The 14427-nt window shown below is 41.5% G+C and overlaps 1 protein-coding gene across 6 annotated transcripts in view; it reads left to right on the top strand.

Moving 5' to 3' along the window:
- The window catches only part of PANK1 (pantothenate kinase 1), a 108504-nt gene that overhangs the window by 38834 nt on the left and 55243 nt on the right, over positions 1 to 14427 (top strand). The window contains exon 1 of one of the 6 annotated variants that reach the window (XM_024744848.1): positions 3825 to 4527. The exons of 4 other annotated variants lie outside the window; for them this stretch is intronic. In XM_024744848.1, coding sequence (XP_024600616.1) covers positions 3825 to 4527 — 703 coding nt within the window. Of the gene's footprint in view, positions 1 to 3824; positions 4528 to 14427 lie in introns of those variants that run through there. One more of the 6 variants, XM_024744853.1, reaches the window with a different exon arrangement.

The raw sequence follows: 14427 nt of genomic DNA on the forward strand, positions 1-14427 counted from the left end.
TAATGGGAGGGAGGGAGGGAGAGGGAGAGAGGGAGGAAGGAAGGAAGGGGGAGGGGAGGGGAGGGGAGGAAGGGTTGAGTTAGACTGAGATAGGCAAATATTGATATGGCTCACATATCAATGTAAGTTTAAGTACAAGAATGTCATGATCAGATCTGTATTTTTAAAGGCTCACCCTTCTTAAAGTATAAAACCCAGAGAGAATATAGGTAGAAGATCTTGCTCCTTTTCTGCGTATTTTATCTTTGCATGCTGAAACCACCACATTCCCAGTTGCCCTAACTAGAAACACAGAAATTATCCTAGGCTTACCTCTCCCTCACCCTGCAATTCGCCACTAAATCCTATAGATTCTTTAAATAATTTTTAAATCCACCTGATGATCTCATTCTGAATGGTCCTTCACTCAGTCCCTTCTCACCTCTTTCCTGGTTGTTTCCAGTAGTCTTCTATCTAGGCTTTCCAGCTAGGAACTTCCTCCCCTATTTTATTCTCCAGACTGCTGCCAGAGGTCCTTCCAGGATGCAAATCTAGTAGTTTTTCCACAACCTAAAACTCTTTCATGGTTTCTCATGGCCTTCAGGAGAAAGTCCAAATTGTTTCCTATGGTGCAGAAAGCCATCTGAGATTTGGACCCCATCTAACCTTTTTGTCCATCACTTACCTCCTCCCTTCGTAGGTTGTGTTTCAGCCTTGTTGAACTCCTGGCAGGTTCCCAAACATGCCAGATGGTTTCAAAACACCTGCAGAGTCTCCACTCCCTCAGTTCTGAATGGAATTCCTTCCACCTTCCATGATGAAATCCCATTATTGTTCAAAATTCAGTTTACGGGTCATTTCCTCTCTGAAGCATGTCTTAACATCCATCTCAGCACCATCTTCCTCCTCTGTCTTCCTATTCCATCATTGCTCACTCTCTGGGGTCCCCTGGAATTCCCTTCCATGGCATTGGTGACGTACTTTGTTTCATTCATTGTTGCTCCAAGGAAGGACCATCTGCATTTTTTTTTAATCCTGTTTTGAAAAAAGTTACTGTTTTGTTTATTTAATTTAAAAAATACTTATCATCATCATCATCACCATCATCACCATGCAGACTCCTGTGCTCCAAACCTACTGAAGGTCTATGAACCTCGGCCCAAAACTGGCTCTTAAAAATTCTCCTAGGTTACTGGTCGTGTCCTGTTTGTTGATCAGGTGCTGGCTACACAGGGTGTTCATTTGTGCAAAATTCACTGAGCTTTACCCTTAGGGTATGTGTACATTTCTGTATGTATGTTATTTTCAACAGCAAGTTTAAAAGGAAAAAGCTCCCTAGGTTATTCTTATGATGGAGAACATTGACTTTCCTCTCCCTCTCTCTGAATTGTAAGCCCCTAGAGGACAACGAAGACATTTATTTTGGCTTTGTACTCCCTGCATTTGTTTTACTGCCTACAATATAGTACATGCTTTAATAAATGATTAGTAAATAAAAAAATGAACAGAGGGAGAGAGTGCCTTGTGGCACTCTCCTCCCTCCCTCTCTTCCAAATATTATCTGTTCAACTCCCCTGCTAGAGCACATGATAGCTCATGCCTCAAAATTACACCTCTGAAACCGCCCTGCCCCCCCGCCCCCATATACCTGTGAGATGCCTCCTGGCTTCCTCTCTACCACATGCAGGGTGTAACTGATCCAGGGCACCAGCCTGACGATGATGAGAGAAAGGAAGCAGGTGGAGGACTTTCTGTCCCCAAACCAGTACTTCTGCCCTACCTGGGTCTGAGCCACCTGGCTCAGGCCTTCCTCACCATGCCTGGGAACCAAGCTGGAGAGAATATGTCCTTGGAGATACTGCATTGCTAAATCTTCTATTTGCATTTCTGATGTAAAGTGCTTCCTAAACTACTCAGCTTAAATTATGTAGGAATTTGAAAACTTTATGTTTGAATATTTAGGTGTAACAATGGAGGTTTTAGTTGTTGTTCTGTCTTTTTTAGCAAATTTACAGTAGAAAGTGAGAGACACCCTGGGTGAAATATTACCAAAGTCATTTATTCAGTCACAAATGATTACCAAGAGCTTCCTAGGGATACAATGATGAATGAGAGTCATCTGCCTTAATGGAGATTACAGTGTAGTGGAGGGAGACAATCAAATAATATCTAACTTTTTCATAGCACCTATGATGTGCTGGACACTTTACATATATATTCATTTCGTCAGTGTAACAACTCAGTGATGTTCTATGATTACCCCCATTGTAGCATTGCAGACTGATAGAGTCATGAAGGTCAAGTGTAGGAGGAGAGAGCCCTTATCTTGTCCTAAGGGTCAGGGAAGATTTCTTTAAATATAAGCAGTTGAAGCAGAGATCTGAGGATTGAGTTGGAATCTAGTAGACAAAGAGGTCTGGGAACAGGCAACGGAAACAGCAGATGCAAAGGGATATTCGTGTGTTTGAGGAACTGAAAGGCTTCTCTGTAGAGGGACCATCAGGAGATCAAGACGAGGCAGGGGAGGTAGACAGGGGCCAGATCACCTAGGTTTTTTCTCCATGTCTTCAAAAGTATAATAAGGTCAGGGAAGCAGATAGGAGAATTAAGGTTTATTCTTAGCTTTGTTCTTACTAACCTCAGCCATCCCTCTGTGGCTCGTTTCCTTATCTGAAAAAATGTGTGAATGGACCAAAGCACTCAAGTGGTCATGGGTTCTAAAGCTCTGATTCTAGGTCAGGCTCTGCTGGAAGGAATTCCGATCAAGGTGCGAGCCCTGGCTGCTGCTGAATGCACCGAGGCCTCTGACTCCTCTGTAGATTAAGTAAATACAGATGATGGAGAACATCACACACAATAAGTTACACAGTAAATATGGCTGTGAGTATGGTTTGTTCCCCTTGTTGGAAGTGAAGGGTGATCTGCTAATAATAACGGTGTAATAAGGATAACCACCTCTTGTGGGCGTTTAACTGTGTGCCAGGACTGTACCAGGTACTTTCAGATAGATTTCTCATGACAGCTCCTAGTTAGATTCAAAAGCTGAGGCCTCACGGGATTACACAGCTTTAGGAAGGTCCTCACCACCCAAATTTGTCCTGCCTACTGAGCGTCTCCAGTCCTGTCCCCTGTCGCCAGGTGTGTTAACTTGAGCAATGACTTTCTCTTGGTTTGATCAGGGGCTGAGTTGGAATTTGAACCCAGCTCTGACTCCGGAGCCTATGGGGTTGTCTACCCTGCGATGCTGCCTTCCCTTCTTAAAACACAGGCAACTCCTTACTCTATAAATAGAGTGACATTGTCTCTTAAACGTCCTTTCTGGGTGAGGAAAGTGCTTTTTATAGCTTGGGACTGCTTCTGTTTACTTGGTCTCTTCCAGCACCGGTTAATCCCGCCTACATCTGTGACCTTCACTGTCCTTACACTGAATTCCTAGGTTTCCTCCCTGCAAAAGACAACTCCACGAGGCCACATGGTGTCTGTGTGTGCCAGCAAAGAAATTACACGCTTCTCCCTCTCCAAATCCGCCTATCTTTCTATAAATAATCGTTCTCCTTCCCCAGGCCTGTGAGTAGTTTGGTCACTTCACTAAACACACACACACACACTCACAAAGGTTTCGGGGAGGAGGGTACGACGTGAATGACCTTGCAAAGGTATCTAGCTCACTGGGGACAGGATTAGCAAACCCAAACCTCTACAGATATTTGTCTTCCCCGCACATTCCTCCCGAAGCTGCTCGCTCCTCTCGCGCCGGCCTCGCCCGGTCCCCTCTCGGCTCGCTCCGCCATACAAAGCCCAGCCCGCCCATCTCTCCTTTGCAAAGCCAGAGAACTTCAGTCCCCATGTTGAAGCTCGGCGGTGGCGGCGGCGGTGGCGGGCAGGACTGGGCATGCTCAGTAGCGGGGACAGGTCTGGGAGGCGAGGAAGCCGCGTTTGAAGTCGCGCGGCTGGGGGATCCGGGGAAGGCGGGCTGCCGGGGCCCCGGCCGGGGGTGCGCTGGTATCCCCGATTCCGCGCCGGGAGTGGGCATGCTCCAGGCCGGCGCCGGGGGGCCGGCGCGCGGGGGGCAGGGCGTGGAGGAGGTTGGGGCGCCGGCGGGAGGAGGGGAGGAGCGCCCGGCTCGCCATCCCTCGGCGCCGGCTCTGCGGCTGTTGAATCGGAAGCCGCAAGGAGGATCCGGGGAAATAAAGACGCCCGAGAATGACCTCCAGCGAGGCCGCCTGAGCCGGGCCCCGCGCGCCGCCCCACCAGCCCCTGGCATGGGCGACCACGAAGGGCAGCCGGAGCGCTCGGCCTCGCGTGCCCCGGGGACTCCCGCCGGCGCTGCAGCCGTGAACGGAGTGCTGCACAACGGCTTCCACCCGCCGCCCATCCAGCCGCCGCGCCTCTGCAGCCGGAGCCTCCCGGGCGGCGGCGACGCGGCGCCCCCGCGCCTCCCGCTCCAGCCAGAGCTCCAGCCACAGCCGCCGCCCCCTCAGCACGACTCCCCGGCCAAGAAATGCCGGCTGCGGAGGAGGATGGACTCGGGGAGGAAGAACAGGCCGCGTAAGTCCCTCCGGGAGGGGAGCGCGGGCGCCAGGCAGGCGCAGCGCGGGGTCCGGCACCCGGGAGCGGCGGGCCAGGCACCGAAGCGCGCGTCGTGCACACCAGCGCCCACCGTCGGCGGACCGCTCTGAGGGGGCGCAAGCACTACAGATCGTTGCCTAAGCCTGACCCTTGCTTGCTTCCATCTGTAGAATAGGCGATTGGACTCGGAGTCTGAGCTGCTCCTCAGGTTACGGCTCAATGGAAGGCAAATGCACTGGCCACCTTACTAATTTGTCGGTGGGGAAATGCACGTGTGTCAACATTTGGTGGGGTCCGGGAGTAGGGGTAGAGCAGCAGTGGGTGGAGAGCCTGAGTTGCCCTTGTTCTCCTCGCCCCTTTCCCTTATGAGAGCTTGTCTTTCTGGGTTGGCGCTCAGGGCAGTCAGCTTGCCCTTTGAATCGCAGAGAAGCCGCCAGCTCCCTGGGCCTATTCGCAAGCGCGAGGTCTGGAGGCGTGGAGTTTGACAGCCCCGGAAAATCACAGCCTATTAAACGCTGTTTCCTCGCAGCCAATGAGAGGACCTGTTGGGAGGGTCACACCCACTGATACCATGTGGGCCGGAACTATGTGGACCAATGAAGATTGGAGGTGAATTTTTTCGCGGAGTGGGGAGGTGGAGTTGAGGTTTCTACTAGTACTGTACAGTGCAGAATGCTGAAATGTGTTATTTCACAATCTAAAGCTTGTATATATGTTAGTTTGTGAAGAGTCCCTTCCCCGCTGGAATTTCTGAGATGCATATTGTAGCTCGAGTTTACAACAGGATTTTCTTATCAGAGCTGAACTTAATTCAATTTGTTACCTCTTTCTGGGTCTCCTTAATGAAGCTTATAAATGGCAGAAAGCAAAGTAAGTAGAATGCATGCTAATAAGTGATTGCATTCAAACATGCACCTTTTGCATACAGGTTATTCTGTTTCACATAGGGAAATTGCTAGATATGCTTTGGATTCGTCTGTAAAAGCTTGATATTTGGCAAACAGCTTCACTTTTTTCTGTTTCTGTTTATCAACTTAGACTCTTAGCTTTTCTGCATTCAGTTAAAGTCTCTGAGACTTTGGAAAGCATTTTAACTCGACTGTGGGACGCGGTAACTCTGATACTTGTATTTTGTAGGTCTGAAATGTTTCGGTTGAAAGTTCTTGTCGGGGACTTTGAACCCATACAGCAGATTGGCTACGGTTATAAGGAAGGCATCTAACACCTAAATTTCTGTTTACTTTTGTTTTTGAGTCTTGTTAGAAAATGACTTTCTTTATGGATTTAGCATTGATTCCTAATGATTTATTAACTTGTTTTACTTATTTTGAAGCCACATTTTAGTTATTTCTCTGATTTACATTAACAAACTGTATGAGAATTCACAATGTAAATAGCTAAAATATAACGAAAGAGAACTGCTTTGAGTATATAGTATTGCTAGCTTAAATGGTCTGTGTTTAACTGAGTGTATTATACCTCTTGAAGTAATTTTTGAGGAATTGAAAATACACTCTCTTAACAATAGCATGAAGGCAGAGAAAAAATAACCTTGAGCCTTAACTTTTGCTTGCAGATCCGCAGGAAGTATTATTCTAGAATACAGGAAAGTATAACTTTATGCCTGTGTGCTTTGTCAGGTATTAGTTTTGTATTTTTTTTAATGAAAACCATAGTTATTTTAAGTCTAGCGATCATACTTATTTATCTTTTAAAAAGAATTCATCAAAATTGACTTTTCATTATCCTATCATGTTTTTTTCTCAAATTTGAACAAACATTTCTGAAATAAATTTTATATGTTCTGAGCCACATCTGCTGTGTTGACTACCAAAATCTCTTAGTTAAAACTAGGCTTAATTTAGTATCTTTATACCTTGCCTATTAGCATTCAAGTATCTTTTTACAAAAAAAAATACTGCCCAATCAGTTGATATTTAGGTAATCTAAGACAAATCTACTTAGACTCAAGCACATCCCTATTTTCTGATGACTGATAGATTTTTACATAAGCAATTATTACAAAGAGTATTTACATGCTTTAAATGAAATTTGAGTATGTGGTTGATAAAAGCATCAAAGCTGGACAAATAATTAATTCCTACTTACAGTTTGCAACTTCAAACTCCTGCCACTGTCCAAACCAGAGGTGTTTTAGGGCAGCCAGATATCACTTCTCTCAGATAGGCACCTGGATTGCATATGTGAGTAGGTATGTTTCTGTTTGCTAATATTTTGGGTAGAGTGTGATAAACATTAAAATACTTAATGTTTAAAAGCAATGAATGGAATGAAACAAACAATTCAGTAGTTTTTGATTATTTAAAAATTTTAAATCTGATCCCTCAGTGCAAGGACTATTCACAATCTTGTAATCTAAAAATCAGAACAGTGGCAGGTTGATTTTGCTAAATCAGGAAATCTTGTCCACTCTTTTAATCAAAAGATCACCTCACTCACTGTGCTTGTTATCCTTGGAAAGCTTTTCCAAGACTTAACTGCTTCTTCAAGCTTTCTTGGTTACTCTAGCAACTGGGTGCCCTCAACCAAGTTAGCTCTCCTCTTGGAATGCTGGAGTCAGCTAGATGATCTTCAAGTATTGTTTCTTATACTGTACCTTCAGATTCTAAGATACTTCAGAGCTGATGGTTCTTTCTACATGACTTCTACACTAGTTATCCAGTCTGCCACATGACTTAACGTTTTATTATTATTATTTTAAAAGTTTTTATTTTTGCCCTGTGCTGATTGTTCCATGTATGTTATTGGTCTTTTCTCCACAATTAAGTTGGAAGTCTTATTATAGTTGGTGGTTTTTTTCATATGCTGTGCAACTTGGGTACAGATATTTGAGTATTTGATTGACGTTGATGAAAAAGGTACAGGTGACATCATCACCACCTCACTGAAGTAGCCATTTCCATCTGTACGACAGACGATGGCGAAAGTCCTTCAGTGGAGTTTCCATGAGGCCTCTATAGGGAGACTCCTTTCGCGTGCTCCTTGGTGCTCTGATGTTTTTGAAGCATACAAAAGTAGCTAAATCCTTATGGAGTCAACTCATATACCAAATATTTCTAAACTAATGATAGTCCTAGTAAAATGCCTAGAGCCTAATGTTTGTAAATGGTGTAGTTATTCAAACTCTGGAGGGCTTGAGTGTGAATTGCAGCTGGATGACCTGGGGCCATTTATTTAACCTCTGTGCTTCAGTTTCAGTATTGGTAAGATGGAGCTAATCATACAACCTCACCAGGTTGATGTGAGGATTAAATAAGATAATATGTATATAAAGAACTTAGATTCCTGCTTGGCACATAGCAGTTATTCAGTAAACGCCAGCTGTCATCACCGCCGTATAGAACACTGTCCACCACTAACCCACAGGACAAGATGACTGAGCTGGCAGAGACACCTCAGAATGACTTCCTTACTTAAAAAGGAGGGGGGGGGGCTACAATAAGAAAGACCAAAAAGTTTTATTTGATTAACTATGACACTCCTAGCCCCACAATTACCTTTTTCCCCCCTTTGCCTCCCAAAATATTGGGTAATATAAAAATGGAGGAAAAAAGCAGGAAAAAGTACTCACAGTACCATCACTCAGAGAAAATGACTGTTTAAAATGTGCTAAAGGTAATTTTGGATCACCCTAAGATAAGATTTTGATAACTTTTTTTTATTGGACTGTATTTGATTTACAATGTTGTATTAGTTTCAGGTGTACAGCAAAGTGATTCAGTTATACATATACTTATATCTATTCTTTTTCAAATTCTTTTCCCATTTAGATTATTACAGATTATTGAGCAGAATTCCCTATGCTATATAGTAGGTCCTTGTTGATTATCTGTTTCAAATATAGTAGTATGTATATGTCAGTCCCCATCTCCCAATTTATCCTTTTTTATTTAAAAATGTTAGCAAAAGCATTTTCTTACAGCATTAGAGCATCATTTGCAATGGTTGTATTATATTCCCAATGTTCCATTATATAGATATACCATAATTTATTTAACCTGTCTCTCATGGCTTTAGGCTGCAGCTAGAGTCTCTAAACATCATAAACAGTTCTGCAGCAACAACTTTGTACATAACTCTTTATTTTTGATGAAATTGGTGAATATGTACTTTTTGGAGAAGGAACAGAAATGGCACAAAGGAGTATGTAGCTGTTGCCTTGAAATCCTGGATATTTTATTCCTTTCGTTTCTTTTTTTCAGCTTTATTGAGGTATAATTGACATTTAAAATGGCAATATATTTAAAGTGTAGAACATGATGATTTAATATATGCATGCATTATGACAAGATTCCCATCATCAAGTTAAGAAATACATCCATCACCTCATATATTTACATTTTTATGAAAACACTTAATTCTGCTTTCTTAGCAAATTTCAGTTATACAATACAGTGTTATCAACTATAGTTACCATGTTTACATTAAATCCTCAGACCTTACTCATCTTATAACTGAAAGTCTGTACCCTTTTACCGGGCTCTCCCTATTTCCCTCACTACCACCACCCCAGTCCCTGGCAACCATTGTTATTCGACTCTGTTTCTATGAGTTCCACTTATTTTTTTTTAAGTTTCCATATATAAATGATACCACACACTGTTTGTCTCTCTCTGTCTGGCTTATTTCAGTTAGCATAATGCCCTCCAGCTTCATCCATGTTGTTGTAAATGACAGGATTTCCTTCTTTCTCATGGTTGAGTAATATTCTATTGTGCACATATATGCCACACTTTATTCATTCATCCATCATGTTTCCATACCTGGATATTTTAGACTCTAAGGATGCTTGGAGACAAGCCACACTAGTGAAGAGAGGAGAAAAATGCAAAGGAGGTAATTGTTTGAGCCAGCAAACACTATGCTGCAGAAAGCTAAATACCTGAGTACCATCAGAAGACTCAAGGATGTGAGCTGCGCTCTTCCGTCCCAGTGTGTAGCAACAGGCAGAAATAAGGGATGGATCAGTGCCCGCAGCCTCCTGGTGGAAGTTCCAAATTCTGAGATTCTCCAGACAGAAAAATAGCAGAAGATGGGTGAGAGTTCATTATGCATGTAACACATTCGTGGGTGCAAACTGAAGAAACCCTAACCTGTTACCGGTTTTAGCTAGCCACCATTGTCAAAGTGTAAGGCTTCACTTTTCTAAATATTGGGATATTTACCTTTGGCACTTAGAATTTCCCCTACTTCTGAGTCAGGCTAATTAGAAAACCCAGGATAAAAAGATAAACAGGTAGAATTTTCTGGTTGTATCTGCATAGAGTGTGAATATATATGCATTTTTAAAAACATAATCAGAACTTCTAGATGGACAGGGAACTTTGCGAATCGAGAACAAAAGACTAAAATGGAAAGCGAGGGCACATTCTAGATTGCTCCCTTCTAGGGTGTGGTCAGATTTCTAAGTTTGTCAATGAAGTTATGAATTGTACAATGCACATTTGAACTGGAGATTTAAGAATTTAATGGCCCAAGTGTTCAGTGTCTAAGTGGTTAAGTCACGTATCAGGATTTATTAGGGACATGAACACCACTTTTCCCCAAAAGGCCAGTAAGTGAATTTCAATGTTAATACAAAGCATATTTTGTTCGGCATAGTAACAAAAGATGGAAAAAGTACTGTTACTTTTTAACATGTGGGACATTCAACAAGTGAATGAAACAAACTCCAGCCTGGTGTTTGGAGACATAATTGGTAGGGAAACACAGAGTACTGGTTTTAATTAACAGGTTTGAGGTTGGTTTTTTTATCTGTCTGATAGCCTGACTTTTAATAGTGTGTGTTATGTTTTAATACAAACCAATTACCATGAAAATCAATCAAGGTTTGACTTCCATTATATTCAATTATGTGCTTTAGCTTTACTGTGTAGGCCAGTGTTCACCTTGGGATGACAATATTCTGAATCAGATAGGGCACACAGAATTTCTTTAGTTTTTTTTAACATCTTTTTTTTTTTTGCGGTACGTGCGCCTCTCACTGTTGTGGCCTCTCCCGTTGCGGAGCACAGGCTCCGGACACGCAGGCTCAGCGGCCATGGCTCACGGGCCCAGCCGCTCTGCCGCGTGTGGGATCTTCCTGGACCGGGTCACTAACCCGTGTCTCCTGCATCGGCAGGCGGACTCTCAACCACTGCGCCACCAGGGAAGCCCTAACATCTTTATTGGAGTATAATTCCTTTACAATGGTGTGTTAGTTTCTGCTTTATAACAAAGAGAATCAGCTATACATATATCCACATATCTCCTCCCTCTTGCATCTCCCTCCCACCCTCCCTATCCCACCCCTCTAGGCAGTCACAAAGCACGGAGCTGATCTCCTTGTGCTATGCGGCTGCTTCCTACTATCTGTTGTACATTTGGTAGTGTATATATGTAAATGCTAGTCTCTCACTTAGTCCCACCTTACCCTTCCCACTCGCCGTGTGCTCAAGTCCATTCTCTACGTCTGCGTATTTATTCCTGTCCTGCCCCTAGGTTCTTCAGAACCATTTTTTTTTTTTAGATTCCATATATATTTGTTAGCATATGGTATTTGTTTTTCATGCCCATTTTTGGATTGGGTTCTTTGTTTTTTTGATATTGAGCTGCATGAGCTTCTTGTAAATTTTGAAGATTAATCCTTTGTCAGTTGCTTCTAGGAGGTGTGTCAAAAAGGATCTTGCTATGATTTATGTCATTGAGTGTGCTGCCTATGTTTTCCTCTAAGAGTTTTATTGTGTCTGGCCTTACATTTAGGTTGTTAATCCATTTGAGTTTATTTTTGTGTCTGGTGTTAGGGAGTGTTCTAATTTCATTCTTTTACATGTAGCTGTCCAGTTTTCCCAGCACCACTTTTTGAAGAGGCTGTCTTTTCTCCATTGTATATTCTTGGCTCCTTTATCAAAAATAAGGTGAGCATATATGCGTGGGTTTATTTCTGGACTTTCTATCCTGTTCCATTGATCTATATTTCTGTTTTTGTGCCAGTACCATACTGTCTTGATTACTGTAGCTTCGTAGTATAGTCTGAAGTCAGGGAGCCTGATTCCTCCAGCTCCATTTTTCTTTCTCAAGATTGCTTTGGCTATTCGGGGTCCTTTGTGTTTCCATACAAATTGTGAAATTTTTTGTTCTAGTTCTGTGAAAAATGCCATTGGTAGTTTGATAAGGATTGCATTGAATCTGTAGATTTCTTTGGGTAATATAGTCATTTTCACAATGCTGATTCTTCCAGTACAAGAATATGGTATATCTCTCCATCTATTTGTATCACCTTTAATTTCTTTCATCAGTGTCTTATACTTTTCTGCATACAGGTCTTTTGTCTCCTTAGGTAGGTTTATTCCTAGGTGTTTTATTCTTTTTGTTGCAATGGTAAATGGGAGTATTTCCTTAATTTCTCTTTCAGATTTTTCGTCAGTAGTGTATAGGAATGCAAGATATTTCTATGCATTAATTTTGTATCCTGCTACTTTACCAAATTCATTGATTAATTAGCTCTAGTAGTTTTCTGGTAGCATCTTTAGGATTCTCTATGTATAGTATCATGTCATCCACAAACAGTGACAGCTTTACTTCTTCTTTTCTCATTTGGATTCCTTTTATTTCTTTTTCTTCTCTGATTGCTGTGGCTAAAACTTCCAAAACTATGTTGAATAAGAGTGGTGAGTGTGGACAACCTTCTCTTGTTCCTGACCTTAGAGGAAATGATTTCAGTTTTTCACCATTGAGAGTGATGTTGGCTGTGGGTTTGTCATATATGGCCTTTATGATGTTGAGGTAAGTTCCCTCTATGCCTACTTTCTGCAGGGTTTTTATCATAAACGGGTGTTGAACTTTGTCAAAAGCTTTTTCTGCATCTGTTGAGATGATCATACAGTTTTTATTCTTTAATTTGTTATTATGGTTTATCACATTGATTGATTTGCATGTATTGAAGAATCCTTGCATTCCTGGGAAAAACCCCACTTGATCATGGTGTATGTTCCTTTTAATGTGCTGTTGGATTCTGTTTGCTAGTATTTTGTTGAGGATTTTTGCACCTGTGTTCATCAGTGATATTGGCCTGTAGTTTTCTTTCTTTCTAACATCTTTGTCTGATTTTGGTATCAAGGTGACAGTGGCCTCAAAGAATGAGTTTGGGAATGTTCCTCCCTCTATTATATTTTGGAAGAGTTAGAGAAGGATAGGTGTTAGCTCTTCTCTAAATGTTTGATAGAATTCGCCTGTGAAGCCATGTGGTCTTTTGTTTGTTGGAAGGTTTTTAATCACAGTCTCAATTGCAGGGTTTGTGATTGGTCTGTTTATATTTTCTATTCCTTCCTGGCTCAGTCTCGGAAGGTTGTACTTTTCTAAGAATTTGTCCATTTCTTCCAGGTTGTCCATTTTATTGGCATAGTGTTGCTTGTAGTAATCTATCATCCTTTGTATTTCTGCAGTGTCAGTTGTTACTTCTCCTTTTTCATTTCTAATTCTATTGATTTGAGTCTTTTCCCTTTCTTTCTTGATGAGTCTGGCTAAAGGTTTATCAATTTGTTTATCTTTTCAAAGAACCCGCTTTTAGTTTTATTGATCTTTGCTATTGTTTCCTTCATTTCTTTCTCATTTATTTCTGAGCTGATCTTTATGATTTCTTTCCTTCTGCTAACTTTGGGATATTTTTTTTCTTCTTTCTCTAATTGCTTTAGGTGTAGGGTTAGGTTGTTTATTTGAGATGTTGTTTCTTGAGGTAGGATTGTATTGCTATAAACTTCCCTCTTAGAACTGCTTTTGCTGCATCCCATAGGTTCTGAGTTGTCATGTTTTCACTGTCATTTGTTTCTAAGTATTTTTTGATTTCCTCTTTGATTTCTTCAGTGATCTCTTGGTTATTTAGTAATGTATTGTTTAGCCTCCATTGTTTGTATTTTTTTGCAGATTTTTTTCCTGTAATTGATATCTAGTCTCATACTGTTGTCAGAAAAGATACTTGATACAATTTCAATTTTCTTAAATTTACCAAGGCTTGATTTGTGACCCAAGATATGATCTATCCTGGAGAATGTTCCATGAGCACTTGAGAAGAAAGTGTATTCTGTTGTTTTTGGATGGAATGTTCTATAAATATCAGTTAAGTCCATCTGGTCTAGTGTGTCATTCAAAGCTTGTTTCCTTATTTATTTTCATTTTGAATGATCTGTCCATTGGTGAAAGTGGGGTGTTAAAGTCCCCTACTATGATTGTGTTACTGTCAATTTCCCCTTTTATGGCTGTCAGCATTTGCCTTATGTATTGAGGTGCTCCTATGTTGGGTGCATAAATATTTGCAATTGCTATATCTTTCTTGGCTTGATCCCTTAATCATTATGCCCTGTCCTTCTTTGTCTCTTGTAGTAGTCTTTATTTTAAAGTCTGTTTTGTCTGACATCAGAATTGCTTCTCCAGCTTTCTTTTGATTTCCATTTGTATGGAATATCTTTTTCCATCCCCTCACTCTTAGTCTGTGTGTGTTCCAAGGTCTGAAGTGGGTCTCTTGTCGACAGCATATATACAGGTCTTGTTTTTGTATCCATTCAGCCAGTCTATGTTTTTGGTTGGGGCATTTAATCCATTTACATTTAAGGTAGTTATCGATATGTGTGTTCCCATTATCATTTTCTTAATTGTTTTGTGTTTGTTATTGTACGTCTTTTCCTTCTCTTGTGTTTCCTGCCTAGAGAAGTTCCTTTAGTGTTTGTTGTAAAGCCAGTTTGGTGGTGCTGAATTCTCTTAGCTTTTGCTTGTCTGTAAAGATTTTCATTTCTCCATCGAATCTGGATGAGATCCTTGCTGGATATAGTAATCTTGGTTGAAGGTTTTTCCCTTTCATCACTTTAAATATGTCCTGCCACTCGC

Source organism: Neophocaena asiaeorientalis, unplaced genomic scaffold (assembly GCF_003031525.2).
Source record: "Neophocaena asiaeorientalis asiaeorientalis breed wild unplaced genomic scaffold, Neophocaena_asiaeorientalis_V1.1 scaffold131, whole genome shotgun sequence".
In the NCBI taxonomy this organism is placed as follows: Eukaryota; Metazoa; Chordata; class Mammalia; order Artiodactyla; family Phocoenidae; genus Neophocaena; species Neophocaena asiaeorientalis.